At 49.8% G+C, this 22,743-nt stretch overlaps 1 protein-coding gene across 2 annotated transcripts in view; it reads left to right on the top strand.

The window, feature by feature from the left end:
* The first annotated feature begins 8,484 nt into the window (after positions 1-8,484).
* rhbdl3 (rhomboid, veinlet-like 3 (Drosophila)) overlaps positions 8,485-22,743 on the top strand; it is a 28,445-nt gene continuing 14,186 nt past the window's right edge. The window contains exons 1-4 of one of the 2 annotated variants that reach the window (XM_059948232.1): positions 8,485-8,917; positions 18,998-19,222; positions 20,282-20,430; positions 21,933-22,045. In XM_059948232.1, coding sequence (XP_059804215.1) covers positions 18,998-19,222; positions 20,282-20,430; positions 21,933-22,045 — 487 coding nt within the window. In that variant the 5' untranslated portion in view covers positions 8,485-8,917. The remainder of the gene's footprint in view (positions 8,918-18,997; positions 19,223-20,281; positions 20,431-21,932; positions 22,046-22,743) is intronic. The other variant, XM_059948233.1, reaches the window with a different exon arrangement.

The following is a 22,743-nucleotide window of genomic DNA, read 5'->3' as shown; positions in this document are numbered from 1 at the left end:
TATCGAATGTTGAAAGGCCTCGATAGAGTGGACATTCCCTATAGCGAGGGACTAGTGGGCACAGCCTCAGAATAGAGGGATGTCACTTTAGACTGGAGGTGAGGAGGGATTTCTTTAGCCAGAGGGTGGTGAATCTGTGGAATTCATTGCCAGAGGTGGCTGTGGAGGCCAAGTCATCGGGTGTATCTGATGTGGAGAATATGCTGGGGGAAGACACTGGAGCGTGTGTAGACTCATTGAAACGACAGCAGAATGACAAGGCAATGCTTGTGTGTGTAAGGAGTGTGAGTACCACGTGCTCCCTGTCACATTACCACTCTCCTGCGGTGCCGATTATCAGCAGCCGAGGCAGGTCGCCAATAACATTTCCCTTCCCTGCTTTGTGGTGGGCGCAGAGTTTGAAGGGAGGGTCGGATCTCCAGGTACGACAGTGAAAGGTTTCAGGGAGAAGGCAGGAGAGGGGAATGGATCAGCCATGATGAAACGGCAGAGCGGACTCGATGGGCCAAAAGACCTGATTTTTCTCCTGTGCCTTATGGTCTCACAGTCTCCACCGCCCTCACTTCCCTCGGGACTCTGCCGTGCCTCCTATTCCTGGGTTTACACGGCAGACAGAACTGCTGCCTCCCAGTTCTTGAGGCCCGGGTTCGATCCCAACAACTGGCCCTGCTTGCACGTTCTCCCCCGTGACCGCACGGGTTTCCTGTGGATGTTCCTGCTTCCTTCCAAATCTCAAAAACATGTAGTTCAGACATGTTGGCCTCAGGCAGCACAGAACCCACCGAACTGGAAAGGAACAGCTACTTCCCTTCCACCGTCAGAGTCCATGAACACCACCTCACTGTTTTGCTCCCTTTTTCAACACCTCTTTAATTTTTATATTTATTATTGTAACTTACAGTAATTTTTATGTTTTGCACTATACAGCTGCTGCAAGACAACAAAGTTATCCACACTGATTCAGGAGCCTGATGGTTGAGGGGTGATAACTGTTCCTGAACCTGGTGGTGTAGGACCTGATGTTTGAGGGGTGATAACTGTTCCTGAACCTGGTGGTGTGTGACCTGATGGTTGAGGGGTGATAAATGTTCCTGAACCTGGTGGTGTGGGACCTGATGGTTGAGAGGTGATAACTGTTCCTGAACCTGGTGGTGTGGGACCTGATGGTTGAGAGGTGATAACTGTTCCTGAACCTGGTGGTGTGGGACCTGATGGTTGAGAGGTGATAACTGTTCCTGAACCTGGTGGTGTGGGACCTGATGGTTGAGAGGTGATAACTGTTCCTGAACCTGGTGATGTGGGACCTGATGGTTGAGTGGTGATAACTGTTCCTGAACCTGGTGGTGTGGGACCTGATGGCTGAGGGGTGATAACTGTTCCTGAACCTGGTGGTGTGGGACCTGATGGTTGAGGGGTGATAACTGTTCCTGAGCCTGGTGGTGTGGGACCTGATGGCTGAGGGGTGATGACTGTCCCTGAACCTGGTGGTGTGGGACCTGATGGTTGAGGGGTGATGACTGTTCCTGAGCCTGGTGGTATGGGACCTGATGGTTGAGGGGTGATGACTGTTCCTGAACCTGGTGGTGTGGGACCTGATGGTTGAGGGGTGATGACTGTTCCTGAGCCTGGTGGTGTGGGACCTGATGGCTGAGGGGTGATAACTGTTCCTGAACCTGGTGGTGTGGGATCTGATGGTTGAGGGGTGATAACTGTTCCTGAGCCTGGTGGTGTGGGACCTGATGGTTGAGGGGTGATGACTGTTCCTGAACTTGGTGGTATGGGACCTGATGGCTGAGGGGTGATAACTGTTCCTGAACCTGGTGGTGTGGGACCTGATGGTTGAGGGGTGATAACTGTCCCTGAACCTGGTGGTGTGGGACCTGATGGTTGAGGGGTGATAACTGTGCCTGAACCTGGTGGTGTGGGACCTGATGGTTGAGGGGTGATAACTGTTCCTGAGCCTGGTGGTGTGGGACCTGATGGTTGAGGGGTGATGACTGTTCCTGAACCTGGTGGTGTGGGACCTGATGGTTGAAGGGTAATAACTGATCCTGAACCTGGTGATGTGGGACCTGATGGTTGAGGGGTGATGACTGTTCCTGAGCCTGGTGGTGTGGGACCTGATGGTTGAGGGGTGATAACTGTTCCTGAACCTGGTGGTGTGGGACCTGATGGTTGAGGGGTGATAACTGTTCCTGAACCTGGTGGTGTGGGACCTGATGGTTGAGGGGTGATGACTGTTCCTGAGCCTGGTGGTATGGGACCTGATGGTTGAGGGGTGATGACTGTTCCTGAACCTGGTGGTGTGGGACCTGATGGTTGAGGGGTGATGACTGTTCCTGAGCCTGGTGGTGTGGGACCTGATGGCTGAGGGGTGATAACTGTTCCTGAACCTGGTGGTGTGGGATCTGATGGTTGAGGGGTGATAACTGTTCCTGAGCCTGGTGGTGTGGGACCTGATGGTTGAGGGGTGATGACTGTTCCTGAACTTGGTGGTATGGGACCTGATGGCTGAGGGGTGATAACTGTTCCTGAACCTGGTGGTGTGGGACCTGATGGTTGAGGGGTGATAACTGTCCCTGAACCTGGTGGTGTGGGACCTGATGGTTGAGGGGTGATAACTGTGCCTGAACCTGGTGGTGTGGGACCTGATGGTTGAGGGGTGATAACTGTTCCTGAGCCTGGTGGTGTGGGACCTGATGGTTGAGGGGTGATGACTGTTCCTGAACCTGGTGGTGTGGGACCTGATGGTTGAAGGGTAATAACTGATCCTGAACCTGGTGATGTGGGACCTGATGGTTGAGGGGTGATGACTGTTCCTGAGCCTGGTGGTGTGGGACCTGATGGTTGAGGGGTGATAACTGTTCCTGAACCTGGTGGTGTGGGACCTGATGGTTGAGGGGTGATAACTGTTCCTGAACCTGGTGGTGTGGGACCTGATGGTTGAGGGGTGATGACTGTTCCTGAGCCTGGTGGTGTGGGACCTGATGGTTGAGGGGTGATAACTGTTCCTGAACCTGGTGGTGTGGGACCTGATGGTTGAGGGGTGATGACTGTTCCTGAACCTGGTGGTGTGGGACCTGATGGTTGAGGGGTGATGACTGTTCCTGAGCCTGGTGGTGTGGGACCTGATGGTTGAGGGGTGATAACTGTTCCTGAACCTGGTGGTGTGGGACCTGATGGTTGAGGGGTGATAACTGTCCCTGAACCTGGTGGTGTGGGACCTAATGGTTGAAGGGTAATAACTGATCCTGAACCTGGTGATGTGGGACCTGATGGTTGAGGGGTGATAACTGTTCCTGAACCTGGTGGTGTGGGTCCTGATGGTTGAGGGGTGATAACTGTTCCTGAACCTGGTGGTGTGGGACCTGATGGTTGAGGGGTGAAAACTGTTCCTGAACCTGGTGGTGTGGGATCCGATGGTTGAGGGGTGATAACTGTTCCTGAACCTGGTGGTGTGGGACCTGATGGTTGAGGAGTGAAAACTGTTCCTGAACCTGGTGGTGTGGGACCTGATGGTTGAGGGGTAATAACTGTTCCTGAACCTGGTGGTGTGGGACCTGATGGTTGAGGGGTGATAACTGTTCCTGAACCTGGTGGTGTGGGACCTGATGGTTGAGGGGTGATAACTGTCCCTGAACCTGGTGGTGTGGGACCTGATGGTTGAGGGGTGATAACTGTGCCTGAACCTGGTGGTGTGGGACCTGATGGTTGAGGGGTGATAACTGTTCCTGAGCCTGGTGGTGTGGGACCTGATGGTTGAGGGGTGATGACTGTTCCTGAACCTGGTGGTGTGGGACCTGATGGTTGAAGGGTAATAACTGATCCTGAACCTGGTGATGTGGGACCTGATGGTTGAGGGGTGATGACTGTTCCTGAGCCTGGTGGTGTGGGACCTGATGGTTGAGGGGTGATAACTGTTCCTGAACCTGGTGGTGTGGGACCTGATGGTTGAGGGGTGATAACTGTTCCTGAACCTGGTGGTGTGGGACCTGATGGTTGAGGGGTGATGACTGTTCCTGAGCCTGGTGGTGTGGGACCTGATGGTTGAGGGGTGATAACTGTTCCTGAACCTGGTGGTGTGGGACCTGATGGTTGAGGGGTGATGACTGTTCCTGAACCTGGTGGTGTGGGACCTGATGGTTGAGGGGTGATGACTGTTCCTGAGCCTGGTGGTGTGGGACCTGATGGTTGAGGGGTGATAACTGTTCCTGAACCTGGTGGTGTGGGACCTGATGGTTGAGGGGTGATAACTGTCCCTGAACCTGGTGGTGTGGGACCTAATGGTTGAAGGGTAATAACTGATCCTGAACCTGGTGATGTGGGACCTGATGGTTGAGGGGTGATAACTGTTCCTGAACCTGGTGGTGTGGGTCCTGATGGTTGAGGGGTGATAACTGTTCCTGAACCTGGTGGTGTGGGACCTGATGGTTGAGGGGTGAAAACTGTTCCTGAACCTGGTGGTGTGGGATCCGATGGTTGAGGGGTGATAACTGTTCCTGAACCTGGTGGTGTGGGACCTGATGGTTGAGGAGTGAAAACTGTTCCTGAACCTGGTGGTGTGGGACCTGATGGTTGAGGGGTAATAACTGTTCCTGAACCTGGTGGTGTGGGACCTGATGGTTGAGGGGTGATAACTGTTCCTGAACCTGGTGGTGTGGGACCTGATGGTTGAGGGGTGATAACTGTTCCTGAACCTGGTGGTGTGGGACCTGATGGTTGAGGGGTGATAACTGTTCCTGAACCTGGTGGTGTGGGACCTGATGGTTGAGGGGTGATAACTGTCCCTGACCCTGGTGGTGTGGGACCTGACGGTTGAGGGGTGATAACTGTTCCTGAACCTGGTGGTGTGGGACCTGATGGTTGAGGGGTGATAACTGTCCCTGACCCTGGTGGTGTGGGGCCTGATGGTTGAGGGGTGATAACTGTTCCTGAACCTGGTGGTGTGGGACCTGATGGTTGAGGGGTGATAACTGTCCCTGACCCTGGTGGTGTGGGGCCCAATGGTTGAGGGGTGATAACTGTTTCTGAACCTGGTGGTGTGGGACCTGTTGGTTGAGGGGTGATAACTGTTCCTGATCCTGATGGTGTGGGACTTGATGGTTGAGGGGTGATAACTGTTCCTGAACCTGGTGGTGTGGGACCTGTTGGTTGAGGGGTGATAACTGTTTCTGAACCTGGTGGTGTGGGACCTGTTGGTTGAGGGGTGATAACTGTTCCTGAACCTGGTGGTGTGGGACCTGTTGGTTGAGGGGTGATAACTGTTCCTGAACCTGGTGGTGTGGGACCTGATGGTTGAGGGGTGATAACTGTTCCTGAACCTGGTGGTGTGGGACCTGATGGTTGAGGGGTGATAACTGTTCCTGAACCTGGTGGTGTGGGACCTGATGGTTGAGCGGTGATGCATGGAAAGACAAGGCTTTCACTGCCCCAGTGTGAAACCGCATCCACGTGTCTCGATGTGATTTACGGTCGGTGCCTTGATCTTTGGTGAGGAGCCAGTGGAAGAACTCCTGTCTATTTGGTGGGAGGTGATGCAGGGGTAACCACAGCTAAAGACATCTCTACACCTCACAGCTGCCTGCCTTTGAGAAGGAAACTGTCACCACGGAACCTTTAACGCCCCCCCCTCCCCCCCGGCTCAGTGGGAGTCATCAGGATCCAGGGGTTAACTCAGACCCTGAAGATAAACACAAGAAATTCTGCAGATGCTGGAAATCCAGAGCAACACGCGCAAAATGCTGGAGGAACGCGGCAGGTCAGGCAGCATCTATGGAGGGGAATAAACAGTCGATGTTTTGGGCCGAGACCCTTCATCAGGACTGGAAAGGAAGGAGGCAGAAGATGGAATAAGAAGGTGGGGGTGGGGAAGGAGTACAAGCTGGCAGGTGACAGGTGAGACCAGGTGAGGGGGTAGGTAGGTGGGTGGGTGATGAAGTAAGAAGCTGGGAGGTGATAGGTGGAAAAGGTAAAGGGCTAAAGAAGGAGGAATCTGATAGGAGAGGAGAGGTGACCATGGGAGAAAGGGAAGGAGGAGGGAACCAGAGGGAGGTGATGGGTGGGTGATGAGGAAAGAAGGGGTGAGAGGGGAACCAGATTGGGGAATTGAAAAAGAGAGAGAAGGAGAAGGAATAACTGGTATTCACCAGGCCCTGAAGGTTGACTGCAGCCCCTCGCAGTGCACAGTTTCTCACAGCTGGTGGCTGGGAACAGGACGGAGTTCAGAGGCCAGGACAGCTGATTGCAGCCCCCTGCTCATAGACGCTGGTATTGTTGCTTCCCTGACCTTCCTGGTGACCTTGGCAGCAGGGAACCTCGCAACCAGTGGAGGCCGGCAGGGTGACGGCCCAGCACATCGTTCATCCGGCCACCCTGGGTCAACCTCGCCTCAGGGTGACCGCTGGACAGGGTTCCGGCAGGGGAGGGTGGCCCAGGCAGATCTGGGAGATTGGTGCATCATCGCCACATGTATGGAGTGAAGAGCTTGTCCTGTATACTGATTTTACAGATCAGATCATTACTCACTGAAGCAGAACAAGGTAAAACAATAACAGTGGAGTGTTACAGATACAGAGGAAGTGCAGTGCAGGCAGACAATAAGGTGCAAGATCACAGATTACAAGCTCAAGGGCCCATTTTATTGTACTAGACGACCATTTAACAGATTTATAACAGAAGCTGTCCTTGAGCCTGGTGGTGCATGCTGTCAGGGCTTTGGCCCATGGAGAATGTCCGGGGCAGATGGGATCTTTTACTTCCGCACAGGTACAGCATTGCTGGAATCAGGCTCTATGGAAAGGAATTCCATACCGAGTGGCCCCACACCCTGTAAACGGGATCATGGGGGCAGAGTCTCATCGATATACAGGAGGCCACACCAAGGCCATTGTACGTAGTGAAGTGTCATCTCACCTGGAAGGACTGTTTGGGGCCCTGCATGGTAGTGAGGGAGGAGGTGTAGGGGCCGGTGTATCGGTGAGACCCGATGTAGGTTGGAAGACAGCTTTGTCCAGCACCAGAAGAAGCGGGATCTCCCAGTGGCCACCCATTTTAATTCCACTTCCCATCCCCATTCTGATGTTGTCAATCCATGGTCTCCACCACTATTGAGATGAGGCCGCACTTGCTGGAGGAACAACACCTTATATTCCGTCTGGGTAGCCTCCAACCTGATGGCATGATCATTGATTTCTTGAACGTCCGCTAATGCCGTTCCCCATCCCCTTTTCCCTCTCTCATCTCATCTCCTTGCCCGCCGATCACCTCCCTCCGGTGCTCCTCCCCCTTTTTCTTTCATACCATGTCCTTCTGTCCTCTCCTATAAGACTCCCCCTTCTCCAGCCCTGTATCTCTTTCACCAATCAGCTTCACCCCTCCTGGTTTCACCTAATACCTCATGTTTCTCCCTCCACTCTCCCCGCCTTTTAAACCTACTCCTCATACTTTTTTGCTTCAGTCCTGCTGAAGTGTCTCAGTCCGAAATGTCGACTGTACTCTTTTCCATCGAAGCTGCCTGGCCTGCTGAGTTCCTCCAGCATTTTGTGTGTGTTGCTTGGATTTCCAGCATCTGCAGATTTTCTCTTGTTTGTGATCAGCAGGACACACAGAAAGCTACTAAATACCCTACAGCATTAGCAGTAAAAGCTTAAGCAGGGCATTACACACCTCTATCAAGTCTCCTCTCATCCTCCTTCGCCCCGAAGAGAAAAGCCCTGGTTTGCTCAACCTTTACTCACGTTGTTGCGTCAGCTAACTAAGGAAAAGCGGAGCAAGAATTCCTTTCCTTGAGAGCAGCTGACCTCTGACCCCCCCATCAAGGTCAAGGGTGATGCACCTCTGTGGGTGGCCACTTCCCTGGCCATTGTTCTGTCTTCAAGGGGTCAGGGAGGCTGGCTGGGTTTGTGCTGTCAGCCGTGCTTTTGTCATAAAGTGAAACAGCACAGAAACATTCCTTTGGCCCATCTCAGGCATGCTGACCAAGGTGACCAGCTAAGGAAGGGAAAAGCAATATTAGCACTAATTTCCAGAGGAGCAGAATATAGAAACAAGCATGTAATATTGAGGCTTTATAAGGCATTAGTCTGACTGTACTTAATTATTGTGAGCAGTTTTGGGCCCCTTAACTGAGAAAAGATGTGCTGGCATTGGAGAGGATAATCACGAGAATGAAAGGGTTAATGTATGAGGAGCGAATGATGGCTCTGGGCCTGTACTCACTGGAGTTTAGAAGAATGAGGGGGGATCTCACTTAAGCCTACTGAATTCTGAAAGGCCTAGATAGAGTGGGAGAGTCTAGGACTAGAACGTACAGTCTCAGAATACAAGGATAACCCTTCAGCATGGAGGTGGTGGAATTCATTGCCTCAGATGGCTGTTGAGGCCAAGTCATTGGGTATATTTAAAACAGAGGTTGATAGGTTCTAGATTAGAGAAAATCTGCAGATGCTGGAAAACACAGACAAAACGCTGGAGGAACTCAGCAGGCCAGGCAGCTTCCATGGAAAAATGCGGAGTCGACATTTCGGGCCGAAACCCTTCGGCAGGTTCTAGATTAATAAGGGCATCAGAGGTTATGGACAGAAGGCAAGAGATCGGTGTTGAGAGGGAATGTAAGTCAGATGATGGAATGGTGGGGTAGAGTTGATGGGCTGAATGGTCTAATTCTGCTGCTCTGTCTTAAGGTCTCAGCTGGTTCTGTCCAGCTGCCTCTCCAAGTGCCTTTGTGCATTCACACTCATTCTCTTTGTTCTCTCCGCAGTCTGACCCAGCAAGCACAGGCTACATCAGTGCCGAGAAGTTCCGGGGTCTGCTGCACACTCACGGGTCGGAGCTGGAACCACACAAGCTGGAGGTACTCCTGGCGCTGGCGGACAGCAGCTCAGAGAGTGGCATCTGTTACCAGGACTTTGTCAACTTGGTGAGTGGGGGGAGGGCTGATCCCTGAGGCTCAGCTGGACTCGGGGTGCTGAGGCTCCTGGGGGAATCCCACCTGGCCACAGGGAGGACATTCAGACTCCAGACGAACAGCACTGGCTGCTGGGATCGAATCTGTGTCTCTGAACTATGTGATGCCACCTTGTATTGAATGGTGGGGGGTAGGCTGGTAGGGTCAGGGGCAAATTAGGAGTCTTCTTGTGTTTGCCCTTACTTTGTATGGACCGTGTGTGACTCCTGACCATCATCTCAGTGGCTGGCTCTTACCAAACCTCTGAAATGGACCGGCCAGTCACTCAGTTCAGAGCCTCTGACCACAATCCCACATCCCACATGTTGGATCCCAGTGACCTTGTGATCCGGAGGGTCATGCAACCTGTTGTTTAGCACTGTTTATTGAGTTAATTGTAAAAGATTAAAAGAAGATAACAAGACTCCCCTTGACAACAAATAACCTATGAAATAGCCAGATTCTAGTGGCATGACACCTGCTGCAGAAAAGCTAAGAAGCTTCTAGAAAAATACAGGAGAAAATCTGCAGATGCTGGAAATCCAAGCCACACAAATAAAATGCTGAAGGGTCTCGGCCCGATATGTTGACTGTAGTTTTTTCCACAGATTCTGCCTGGCCTGCTGAGTTCCTCCAGCATTTTGTGTGTTTTGCTTAGGAAAATACAGAATCAGTTATACAGTTACTGCAAAATTCACTGAACAATTGCAGTACATAACCACCTAGTGGCCACTTTATTAGGAATGCCCTGTACTTAATAAAGTGGCCAGTGAGAGCACAATGTCTTTTGTTGCTGCAGCCCATCTACCTCAAGGTTTGGCGTGTTGTGCGTTCAGAGATGCTCTTCTGCACACCACGTGGCCTTCTGAGTTACTGTCGCCTTCCTGTCAGCTTGAACCAGTCTGGCCGTTCTCCTCTGACCTCTCTCGTTAACGAGGTGTTTTCACCCACAGAACCAGTCTGGCCGTTCTCCTCTGACCTCTCTCGTTAACGAGGTGTTTTCACCCACAGAACCAGTCTGGCCGTTCTCCTCTGACCTCTCTCGTTAACGAGGTGTTTTCACCCACAGAACCAGTCTGGCCGTTCTCCTCTGACCTCTCTCGTTAACGAGGTGTTTTCACCCACAGAGCCAGTCTGGCCATTCTCCTCTGAGCTCTCTCGTTAACGAGGTGTTTTCACCCACAGAGCCAGTCTGTCCGTTCTCCTCTGACCTCTCTCGTTAACGAGGAGTTTTCACCCACAGAGCCAGTCTGGCCGTTCTCCTCTGACCTCTCTCGTTAACGAGGTGTTTTCACCCACAGAGCCAGTCTGGCCGTTCTCCTCTGACCTCTCTCGTTAACGAGGTGTTTTCACCCACAGAACCAGTCTGGCCGTTCTCCTCTGACCTCTCTCGTTAACGAGGTGTTTTCACCCACAGAGCCAGTCTGGCCGTTCTCCTCTGACCTCTCTCGTTAACGAGGTGTTTTCACCCACAGAACCAGTCTGACCGTTCTCCTCTGACCTCTCTCGTTAACGAGGTGTTTTCACCCACAGAGCCAGTCTGGCCGTTCTCCTCTGACCTCTCTCGTTAACGAGGTGTTTTCACCCACAGAGCCAGTCTGGCCGTTCTCCTCTGACCTCTCTCGTTAACGAGGTGTTTTCACCCACAGAGCCAGTCTGGCCGTTCTCCTCTGACCTCTCTCGTTAACGAGGTGTTTTCACCCACAGAGCCAGTCTGGCCGTTCTCCTCTGACCTCTCTCGTTAACGAGGTGTTTTCACCCACAGAGCCAGTCTGGCCGTTCTCCTCTGACCTCTCTCGTTAACGAGGTGTTTTCACCCACAGAGCCAGTCTGGCCGTTCTCCTCTGACCTCTCTCGTTAACGAGGTGTTTTCACCCACAGAGCCAGTCTGGCCGTTCTCCTCTGACCTCTCTCGTTAACGAGGTGTTTTCACCCACAGAACCAGTCTGGCCGTTCTCCTCTGACCTCTCTCGTTAACGAGGTGTTTTCACCCACAGAGCCAGTCTGGCCGTTCTCCTCTGACCTCTCTCGTTAACGAGGTGTTTTCACCCACAGAACCAGTCTGGCCGTTCTCCTCTGACCTCTCTCGTTAACGAGGTGTTTTCACCCACAGAACCAGTCTGGCCGTTCTCCTCTGACCTCTCTCGTTAACGAGGTGTTTTCACCCACAGAACCAGTCTGGCCGTTCTCCTCTGACCTCTCTCGTTAACGAGGTGTTTTCACCCACAGAACCAGTCTGGCCGTTCTCCTCTGACCTCTCTCGTTAACGAGGTGTTTTCACCCACAGAACCAGTCTGGCCGTTCTCCTCTGACCTCTCTCGTTAACGAGGTGTTTTCACCCACAGAACCAGTCTGGCCGTTCTCCTCTGACCTCTCTCGTTAACGAGGTGTTTTCACCCACAGAACCAGTCTGGCCGTTCTCCTCTGACCTCTCTCGTTAACGAGGTGTTTTCACCCACAGAGCCAGTCTGGCCGTTCTCCTCTGACCTCTCTCGTTAACGAGGTGTTTTCACCCACAGAGCCAGTCTGGCCGTTCTCCTCTGACCTCTCTCGTTAACGAGGTGTTTTCACCCACAGAGCCAGTCTGGCCGTTCTCCTCTGACCTCTCTCGTTAACGAGGTGTTTTCACCCACAGAACCAGTCTGGCCGTTCTCCTCTGACCTCTCTCGTTGACGAGGAGTTTTCACCCACAGAACCAGTCTGGCCGTTCTCCTCTGACCTCTCTCGTTAACGAGGTGTTTTCACCCACAGAGCCAGTCTGGCCATTCTCCTCTGACCTCTCTCGTTAACGAGGTGTTTTCACCCACAGAGCCAGTCTGGCCGTTCTCCTCTGACCTCTCTCGTTAACGAGGTGTTTTCACCCACAGAGCCAGTCTGGCCGTTCTCCTCTGACCTCTCTCGTTAACGAGGTGTTTTCACCCACAGAACCAGTCTGGCCGTTCTCCTCTGACCTCTCTCGTTAACGAGGTGTTTTCACCCACAGAGCCAGTCTGGCCGTTCTCCTCTGACCTCTCTCGTTAACGAGGTGTTTTCACCCACAGAGCCAGTCTGGCCGTTCTCCTCTGACCTCTCTCGTTAACGAGGTGTTTTCACCCACAGAGCCAGTCTGGCCGTTCTCCTCTGACCTCTCTCGTTAACGAGGTGTTTTCACCCACAGAACCAGTCTGGCCGTTCTCCTCTGACCTCTCTCGTTAACGAGGTGTTTTCACCCACAGAACTGCTGCTCACTGGATGTTTGTTTTTTTTGATTTTCGCACCGTTCTCTGTAAACTTTCGAGGCTGCCATGCATGAAAATCCCAGACAACCATCAGTTTCTGAGATACTCAAACCACCCTGTCTGGCACTAACAGTCAAAGTCACTCATAAAGTGCTCCTCAAATGTATATATGGTTATATAAAAACACAAGCAAGCATAGGAACATTGAAATTACGAGGAAGCTGACAACTTATGCTCTAATCCAACACATGGAAGGTGAAATACAATCTCGACTGGACAAGGTCCATCTCTTACCACCCCACCACCCAAATCCCGGGATTAAATTCCAACCTGTCACCCATCTTGAGGAATCTGTTATTCTATATATAACCCCTCAAAACCTTAGATCAGATTCCAGCCTGTAACTCACTCCTGTGTACATCTGCTATTCTATATATAAACCTTCTGAACCCATTGATTAGTTCCCAGCCAGTAATTCTCTTTGGATATCTCTCATTCAATATCATGGATTCCAGTTAATTGGGCCATTGGTTAATCAAGGCGGCCACTTAAAACTTTTAAAGAACAAAAACCAATTGTGAAAGTAGCTGGGATTCCCTTAGCTTATTTGGGACCCTATTGACAGGAGACTGTTGGTTAACAGTTTCTAACTAGCGTCAGTCATGTGCCTTAGTGTGGCTATTAGACTACATTCTGCTTAGAGCAAACAGTTTTAAAGTAGTGTCAGTTATATGTGTCTGTGATCAAAAAGCAGTGATACTTGTCACTGATAGTTGGCGGAAAATAAGCAGTAAGACATTCAGAACCGTTTTGCTCACTGTGGTTTCAAGCATTCAGACTTGGAGATGCCGGGAGCGCCTGGGAGTGAAAATGAAACAATTTCACTACTTCGACAAGTTAGGAACAATGAAGAATTTGAAAGTATCAACAATCATCTTGAATGTTACAGTGAAAATGAAGATTTGGAGGCTGTAATCGTCAGAAGCATTGTATGAAGGCAGTCAATTATCTGCACTAGGTATCTGTGCTGCTCTGTACATTTACAGTCAATCAAAGAACGGCAGTCTACAATGAATTCCTTCTTCAATAACTATTAGGAACTAGCACACAGTGTTATGCTGCTGTCACAGTATTAGTCGCATTCTATTTTTCTGTATTTCATTTAAATACACAATTTATTACTCAGTTAAACGGTATTTTGTTTTCTTATACCTTTTTAACTTGAAAATTTGGCTTAATGGGACAGCTGCTTAATTGGGCCAAAATGTACTAGTCCTAATGTGTTGCAATTAATCAAAATCCACTGTATATAAAATACTGAATCTCTTGATTAGATTTGAGCCTATAACTCACTCCTGTTATTCTGCATACACTCAGTGGCCACTTTATTAGGTACATCTGTACACTTGCTTGTTAATGCAAATATCTAATCGGCCAATCATGTGGCATCAACACACAATGCATAAAAGCACACAGGTTCAGTTGTTGTTCAGACTAAAAATCAGAATTGGAAAGAAATGTGATCTAAGTGACTTTGACTGTGGAATGATTGTCAGTGCCAGACGGGGTGGTTTGAGTATCTCAAGAACTGCTGATCTCTTGGGACTTTCGCGTTCAATAGTCTCTAGAGTTTATAGGCAATGGTGCATTAAAAAAAAACAAGCTGACAGGAAGGAGTCAGTAGCTCAAATAACCACGTGTTATAACAGTGATGTGCAGAAGAGCATCTGGGAATACACATGTTGAACCTTGAAGCGCATTGACTACAGCAGCAGGCACAAACATACACTTCATGGCCACCTCATTAAGTACAGGAGGAACCTAATAAAGTGGTCACTGAGTGTATAAGCCCCTTGATTAGATTCTAGCCTGTAATTCTCTCTTTGATATCTGTTACTTGAAACATGAAGCCCAGGAATGTCTTGATTAGATTTCAGCCTGTAATTCATTCATAGATAGCTATCATTCTATATATATATATATATACATATACACACACTCCCCCAAATCCTTTGATTAGATTCCATAGAGTCATAGAACATCACAGCACAGAAACAGGCCCTTCAGCCCATCTAGTCCATGCCAACTGTTACTCTGCCTAGTCTCATCGATTTCCACCTGAACCATAGCCCTCCATATCCCTCCCATTCATGTACTTATTCAAACTTCTCTTACATGTTGAAGTCGAGTTCCCATGCACCACTTGCGTTGGCAGCTCATTGCACTGACTGTCCTCCTCAGGTCCCTCTTAAGTACTTGACCTTCCACTCTTTTGGCCTCTAGTTTTTGCCTCATCCAACCTCAGTGGAAAAAGTTCAAGTCTAATTGTCATTCAACCGCACATGAATACAGCCAAACAACACAGCGTTACTCCAGGGCCAAGGGCCAAAACAGCACCAGCAGTCATACACACCACAAGGAACATATAGCACGTCTAAAACACAGTGACGCAAACAAAACTCTAGTTCCCTGAGTCCATGAATGTTGCTGCAGCTGTCTGCAGTCAAACACAATACGTCTTGTCTTCTGCTGAGCAAACACTAGGGGGCAGCACCCGCAGAGTGCGCCAGCTCCAACGCTTCTCTCCTGGGCACGTGTAGACAGGCAACACCACGGTTTGAGGCCTAGTCATCGTTACGACTGAGGCCACACAGCTCCCCTGCTGTCTGCCAATAAATCAGTGAATCGGACCTGCAGCATTCCACATTAACAATGTCCCACAGGGTCTTGTGATCACAATAAAAGTGACCAAGGTGATCACTCACTGTTAGATTGCACATGGTCTTCGTGCACCGACTCCTCCAACGCCTCACTGAAACGAACAGTGGCACGATCCGCACCAGGTCTAGCACCTTCACTTTTTCCACCAACAAGAACTCAGTGATGGGGAAGGCCTATGGCTCTTTAAGTTCTTAATCTCCAGCAGGGTCTTGCGATCATAATAAATGCATTTTAAAAAGACAATAGCCCTGTTGTCTGGCCCTGTGGAAGCTGCTGAATCCAAGCACACCACCATCTCAGCAGAAGTCTGCTTGCGTCTACCCTACCTATGCCTCTCTCTGTCAAATCTCTCCTCATGCTAGCTTATAACTAGACTCCCAGGAAGCTGTTACTTTATGTACAAAATGCCTGAACCTATCAATTAGATTACACCCTTTAAGCCAAACGTGTTTATTTACTGTCCGGAACACCGCCAGCGTACAGGGCAGCAATGAAGGTCCTCCATCTCTGGCATGTTCAGGGCTTCCTTCATCGTGTCAGTAGCTTCCTCTCGGTTTTCACTACTACCAGTCACACAAATCCTGGGTGGAGACTCAGGAACACCACTGCACTCAGACGTAGAAGGATTCTTTATTGCTGTTTCCATTTTGATTTTACCAGTCAGGGTTGTTAGCCCTGAGATGAACCCCCGAACCTGGAGGAATGTTGGGCCACTGGTAGTCTGACCTCTACCCTTTGACCTCTTTGGCATGGATGACCCTACCAAGAGCCAAACCCTGACTCCAGCCAATACAGCTGTCTGGGTCACTGAGCACACAAGCCTTCGAACCCTACTACAAGGTTGTGTTCCTCTTGGAGTTTAAATCTCATGTGTGTATCTGTTATTCTATATTAACCCTCCAAACCTGTTGACTGACAGAAGTCAAAGGGTCAAAGAAAAACACAGCACAGAAACAGGCCCTTTGGTCATCTGGTCAGTGCTGAAACATTTAAACTGCCCACTCCCCTCTGTAGCTCACCCAGATATTCATTGCCTTAAATCTCCATGGCACTGAGACATAATTCCTCTTTTGATGGGTTAATGATCCTGATCTTGTTTATTATAATCACAAACCTCATTGACTGTGCTGCTCTGTGTCATATTTCAGACGTAAACAGATGAGCTCATGTTAACTTTCTGTGAGCCAGCAGTGGAATCGATTAGATCCTGTCGTGCAGCGGCTTTCTGTGAAGCTGAGTTACCTGGGCGCTGAAGGAAGCAGATATCAATTGTAGCAGCTTTCCCAAGGAGCAGTTCAAATCGTTTTGCCTTCTGAGGCAGCGAGACGCAAAGACAATGCCCAGACAGGGGAGGCTGGTTCCCGTGATGTGCCGAACTGTGTGCGCAACACTCTGCAGCTCCTCACGGTCATGTGCTGACCAGGCCGTCCTGCATCCAGACAGAAAGCAGTCTGTGGTGCTTCGATGAAAATAGGTAAAGCTCGATGGAGCCATGCCGAATTTCTTTAGCCTCTTGAGGAAGTCAGAATTAGGTTTAATATCACCGGCACGTGTCGTGAAATTTGTGTATATCAGGTAGTGTTCACGGGTTCAATGTCCATCCAGAAATCGGATGGCAGAGGGGAAGAAGCTGTTCCTGAATCATTGAGTGTGAGTCTTCAGGCTCCTGTACCTCCTTCCTGATGGTAACAATGAGAAAAGGGCAGGTCCTGGGTGATGGGGCTCCTTGATGATGGAGCCGCCTTTTTGAGGCATCGCTCCTTGAAGGTGTCCTGGATATTATGGAGGCTAGTGCCCATGATGGAGCTGACTGAGTTTACAACTCTGCAGCTTACTTCAATCCTGTGCATTAGCAACCCCCCCCCCACACACTCCACCCCATACCAGACAGTGATGCAACCACTTAGAATGCTCTGCACGATACATCTGTAGAGATATACAAGTGTTTTTGGTGACAAGCCAAATCTCCTCATGAAATGTAGCCGCTGTCGTGCCTTCTTTGTAGCTTGTATGTTGGGTCCAGGTTTGGTCCTCACAGATACTGGCACCCAGGGTCTTCAAGTCACCTCATGCTTTCCATGTCCGATCCCTCGATGAGGACTAGTATGTGCTCCCTTGTCTTACCCTTTCTAAAGTCCACAATCAGTTCTTTGGTCTTACTGACGTTGAGTGCAAGGTTGTTGCTGTGACACCACTCAACTAGCTGGTATATCTTGCTCCTGTACGCCTTCCAGTTATCATCTGAGATTCTGCCAACAATAGTTGAATAGGAAATTATATTCAACATCATCATTATGTGTTGTGTCATATGATGTGGGAGATCATAATCTAATGACCACGATTGTTCTCAGCAGATGTTTCTACAGAAGGGGTTTGCCATTGCTGCCTTCTGGGCAGTGTCTTTACAAGATGGGTGACCCCAGCCATTATCAATACTCTTCAGGGATTGTCTGCCTGGCGTCAGTGGTCACATAACCGGGACTTGTGATCTGCACCGGCTGCTCATACGACCATCCACCACCTGCTCCCATGGCTTCACGTGACCCTGCTTAAGGGGGCAAAGCAGGGGCTACACCTTGTCCAAGGGTGATCTGCAGGCTAGTGGAGGGAGGGAGCGTTTTACACCTCCTTTGGGTGAGATTCCCTCCCCTGCCAACCTGAACTTTTATTGTGAGATTTAAATAGAAAAAGTTAATCCATATCTTTTTGTTTCTATATATAAAAGTTCTTCAAGGCAGCTTCAAATCTGTATTAAAGAAATATAACCAAACTCACTCAAAGGCTTTGTTTGTAGCTGCCTGATCTTCACTACGAGTACAGTTTTTAAATAGTATCAGTTGCGTATGCTTGTGTTATGTTATTCATTTGTGCTGGTGCTGAATTAAAAAGCAGCGATTTTTGACACCTCTGTTCCTCCGCACAGTTAGGAATCGTGCCATCAACTCTGTCTTCAAGCTCAACCTTCCAAAGTGAATCACTTCACACTTTTCCAGTTTGAACACTATCTGCCACCCTGAGCCTGGCTCTGCAAGTGGGTCAATGTCCTGTTTTAACCTCTATCCACAACTTCACCAATCTACGTTCATCTGCAAATTTCCTTCCACCTCCTCATCCAAGTCATTTATAGAAATCACCAAGAGCCGAGGTCCCAGAACAGATCCCTGTGGAACACCACAGTTCAGAAAACACTGCGTCTGCGACCACCCTCTGCCTTCTGCGGGCAAGCCAAATCTCCCTCGACCCCATGCCAATTGACTTTCTAAATAAGCCTACCACAGGGAACCTTATCAAACACCTTATTAAAATCCATATTCACCACGTCCACTGCTCCATCGTCATCAATGTGCTTTGACACATCCTTGAAGAATTCAGTCAGGCTCCCGAGGCACAACCTGTCCCTCATGAAGCCTTAGACTATTCCTAATCACACTATGGTCCCAGAGCAGGCCGATGGAGTAGGTAGTTTAAATGGCTTGGCAGAGACCAGATGGGCCAAAGGGCCTGTGTCTGTGCTGTACTTTTCCATGACTCTTTTAAAAAAAACTACACATAGACAAAGACTGATGAACCACCATTTTGCAACAACGTGCTGTGTGTGTGGGTAACAATGAGTATTGTGTATTGGTGAGTCTGGAGGTAGAGGCCCGAAGGTCGAGTCTGCAAGGGACTAGAGTTTGGGGACCTGATAACTGTGAGGCAGAGAGTCTGGGGCCAAGGTCTGGAAACCTGGAAGTGGCCGAACCTGGGGTTGGGGGAGGGGTGTGTATGTGTGTGTTGTTGGGACGGTGGGAAAGAAGCTTGTTCTGCTGTTGTTCTCTTGTCTTGAGTTGCCCTGCCGAGCTTTGTGAACATGCTTCGCTGGTGCCTGAGTGTGTGGTGACCTTTGCGGGCTGCCCCCAGCACATCGTTAGGTTGTTCGTGCATATGACACATTTCACTGTTTGTTTCGACATCCAAGTGATAAATAACTCTGAAATGGAATCATCTTACAGTCACCCCACAACCTCCAGCTCCTCAGTCCCCCCCGGCACTTGCAATAGGGTTAGGGTTATCTTGTGGCCCTGGAGCATCCCTGGAAACGATTCACTCCTGCTGTCTCCTTCCTTCCAACCAGATGAGCAGCAAAAGGACCAACAGCTTCCGCCGTGCCGTTCTCCTGGGCAGCCGCCGTCTGCGGGCCAACTCGCTGCTGGAGGAGACGGGCCTCACCCTGGGCCAGCGTTTCATCAGGCACATCGCGTACGAGACCCTACCCCGGGGGCTGGACCGCCGCTGGTACTACGACAGCTACACCTGCTACCCGCCGCCCTGGTTCATTGTCACCGTCACTGTTCTGGAGGCAAGTCACCCCCGCTGATAACTGTTCCTCTACTTCTTCACATTGTGCCGCTATTTCCAGTGTGTGGGCAGGCGTCAGACCCTGCATACCCATGTTTGTCAGTTTTGAGAATATACCCTGCACATCTGGTCCTGCAAGGTGCAAAAGTAGTGCTCTTCGTCTCTCTTGTGTATTATTTGTCGTGTTATCGTCCACCATCGGCATAAAGTTCAAATGAATTGAGCCATCATGTCCACCTCAGGCCCAGAGTAGCTGGCCCCGTAAAACATTGTAAGTGTCGGATCCTGGATTTCTCCATTCTCATCAACTAACGTTACCCTTATTTTCAAATCCATGTTCTAGTCACCCCTGCTGTGTATTTGCAACCTCTCTTAGAATTTACATAGTGCATGAATCAACGCTTCATGCTTTGCAAGTGTCTGTATTTCCAATTCTCAGTTCCATGCTCCCTCACACCATGTGTTCTGTCCCCGACTGATTACATCATCGCCATACCTGACAAGTGTCAAAATACATTAACAGACCTTACTATTTCGACACATGCGTACACGCACACGTATGTGTGAGCACAGGTGTATTGTAACACTAAAACTGTGGCCACATCACAGGCACACAGCATCATTCACGAGAAAAAAAAACATTAATTCTTCATAAATTATACATGACTTTTACAAGAAAGTACACAATTAGAGCAAAATCCTTTTAACCTACTCTTAAGATCAATCTAATCCTTCCCTGCTGCACATGGGGATTATGGGGGGAGGGGTGTCAGGGTGGGTTTTCTTACACACAGAGTGATGGGTGTGTGGAACGTCCTGCCGGGGGTGGTGAGAGAGGAGAGAGGGGCTCGTTGCTGTTGTTATTTGGGCTGTCCTGCTGACAACGTGGATGTGTGTTAGCGCAGGAACACGTGGTGACACTTGCAGTTACCCCCGCTCGCCCTTCGACCGGGTCGGTTGTCAATGCAAACGACACATTTCACCCTGAGTTTTGATGCTCGCGTGCTAATGAACGAATACGAATCTATTGCGTGACACGTGATGAACCTGTACCCCACAGATTGTTACCTTCATCTACTATGGGCTGGTGCTGGATAGGTGGGTGCTACAGGTGGCACACCCGTCCTACCTAGAGAACCCGCTGGTGTACCAACCTCAGCTCCGGAGGCAGGCCTGGCGTTACCTCAGCTACATCTTCATGCACGTGGGGTGAGTAGCTACTGAAGCTGGACCCCACTGCGCCGCCCCTCGCCAACTCCCCCAGCCTCTGACCGCGGCCCACCACCTGGCACCAACCCCTCTGCCTGACGCCAGCCTCAGATCACTCACGTGACAGTGAAGTTACAACGCTGGCCCAGGCCATTCTGTCCATGGCACCTCCCTGTCAGTCCATTCCCCAGTCCCTTCAGCCCTTACAACCTTCTCCAGTTGGCGTTGCTCAAATCCCACTTAGAAATCCTTACTGCACCAAAGTTCAGAGTAAATTTTATTATCAAACTTACATACGTGTCACCATTTACAATCTTGAGATTCATTTTCTTGTGGACATACTCAACAAATCTATAGAATAATAACCATAACAGAATCAATGAAAGACCACCTAACTTGGGCGTTCAACCAGAGTGTTAGAGACAACAAACTGTGCAAATGCAAAAAGGAAAGAAATAATGATAATGAATAAATAAGCAATAAATATTGAGAACATGAGATGAAGAGTGAAAGTAAGTCTACGGGTTGTGGGAATATTTCATTGATGGGCAAGTGAAGTTATCCCCTTTGGTTCAAGAGCCTGTTGGTTGAGGGGTGATAACTGTTCCTGAACCTGGTGGTGTGGGACCTGATGGTTGAGAGGTGATAACTGTTCCTGAACCTGGTGGTGTGGGACCTGATGGCTGAGGGGTGATAACTGTTCCTGAACCTGGTGGTGTGGGACCTGATGGCTGAGGGGTGATAACTGTTCCTGAACCTGGTGATGTGGGACCTGTTGGTTGAGGGGTGATAACTGTTCCTGAACCTGGTGGTGTGGGACCTGATGGTTGAGGGGTGATAACTGTCCCTGAACCTGGTGGTGTGGGACCTGATGGTTGAGGGGTGATAACTGTTCCTGAACCTGGTGGTGTGGGACCTGGGGGAACATGGGCTTTCCATGACCATGATTGTTCTTGGCGAGTTTTTCTACAGAAATGGTTTGTCATTGCCTTCTTCTGGGCAGTAACTTTACAAGATGGGTGACCCCAGCCATTATCACTACTCTTCAGAGATTGTCTGCCTGGTGTCAGTGGTCGCATAACCAGGACTTGAGATATGCACCAGCTACTCATACGACCATCCACCACCTGCTCCCATGGCGTCACGTGACCCTGATCGGGGGCTAAGCAGGTGCTACACCTTGCCCAAGGGTGACCTGCAGGCTAGCGGAGGGAAGGAGCATCGTACATCTCCTTTTATAGAGACATATCTCCACCCCAACACCCAGAAGCTGGAGCATCTGGAAGAAACCCATATGGTCACGGGGAGAACATACAGACTTCTTACAGACTGTGGCAGGAATTGAACCGAGGTCACTGATACTGTAATAGCATTATGTTAATCACTGTTACCCTGCTGCCCGTACTCAAAGCCCTTCAGCCCGGGGAAATACCCCTGTGAATCCTTTCTGTGCCTCCTCTGGCTTAATGACGTCCTTCATGTGTGCACCCTCTCTGTTCCAGGGTGGAGCACCTGGCTTTCAATGTAACGCTGCAGATTCTGGTCGGTGTTCCCCTGGAGATGGTCCATGGATCCCTCCGAATCAGCTTCATCTACCTCAGTGGGGTTCTTGCAGGTAATGGTTCAGGGGTCAGGGGTCTCAGCTCCCGTGTCTCTATGAGTGAGTGTGTGTGTCTGTCTATATACGGTGTATCTATCTCTCTGTGTATTTCTATATCTATGTACATCCAGTACATAAGAATCAGCATCAGGTCTAATATCACCAGTATACATCATGAAATTTGTTGTTTTATGACAGCAGTACATTGCCATATGTAATAAAAAACTATAAATTACAATAAGTATAAATAAAAAATAAATAAGTAGCACAAAAAGAGAGAGAGAAAAGTAGTGAGCAACTCACACGAAGAGCTGGAGGAACTCAGCCAGCCAGGCAGGAGCCGTCCTGCTGACGGGTCTCGGCCTAAAACATCCACTGTACTCTTTTCCCTAGATGCTGCCTGGCCTGCTGAGCTCCTCCAGCATTTGGTGTGTGTTGCTCAGATTTCCAGCACCTGCAGATATTCTCTTGTTTGTGAAAAAAAAAACAGTGAAATAGTGTCCATGGGTTCAATAACCATTTAGGAATCGGAAGACAGAGGGGAAGAAGCTGTTTTGAATTATTGAGTGTGTGTCTTCAGGCTCCTGTACCTCCTCCCTGATAGTGGCAAAGAGAAGAGGGCATGTCCTGGGTGACGGGGTCCTTAACGATGGAGGCTGACTTTTTGAGGCATCACCTTGTGAAGGTGTCCTCATTATGGGAAGCCTAGTGCC

The sequence above is a fragment of the Hypanus sabinus genome, chromosome 23 (genome assembly GCF_030144855.1).
Source record: "Hypanus sabinus isolate sHypSab1 chromosome 23, sHypSab1.hap1, whole genome shotgun sequence".
NCBI lineage: Eukaryota > Metazoa > Chordata > Chondrichthyes > Myliobatiformes > Dasyatidae > Hypanus > Hypanus sabinus.
The sequence above is the reverse complement of the archived record's forward strand: the minus strand, read 5'-3'. Positions and strand labels throughout refer to the sequence as shown.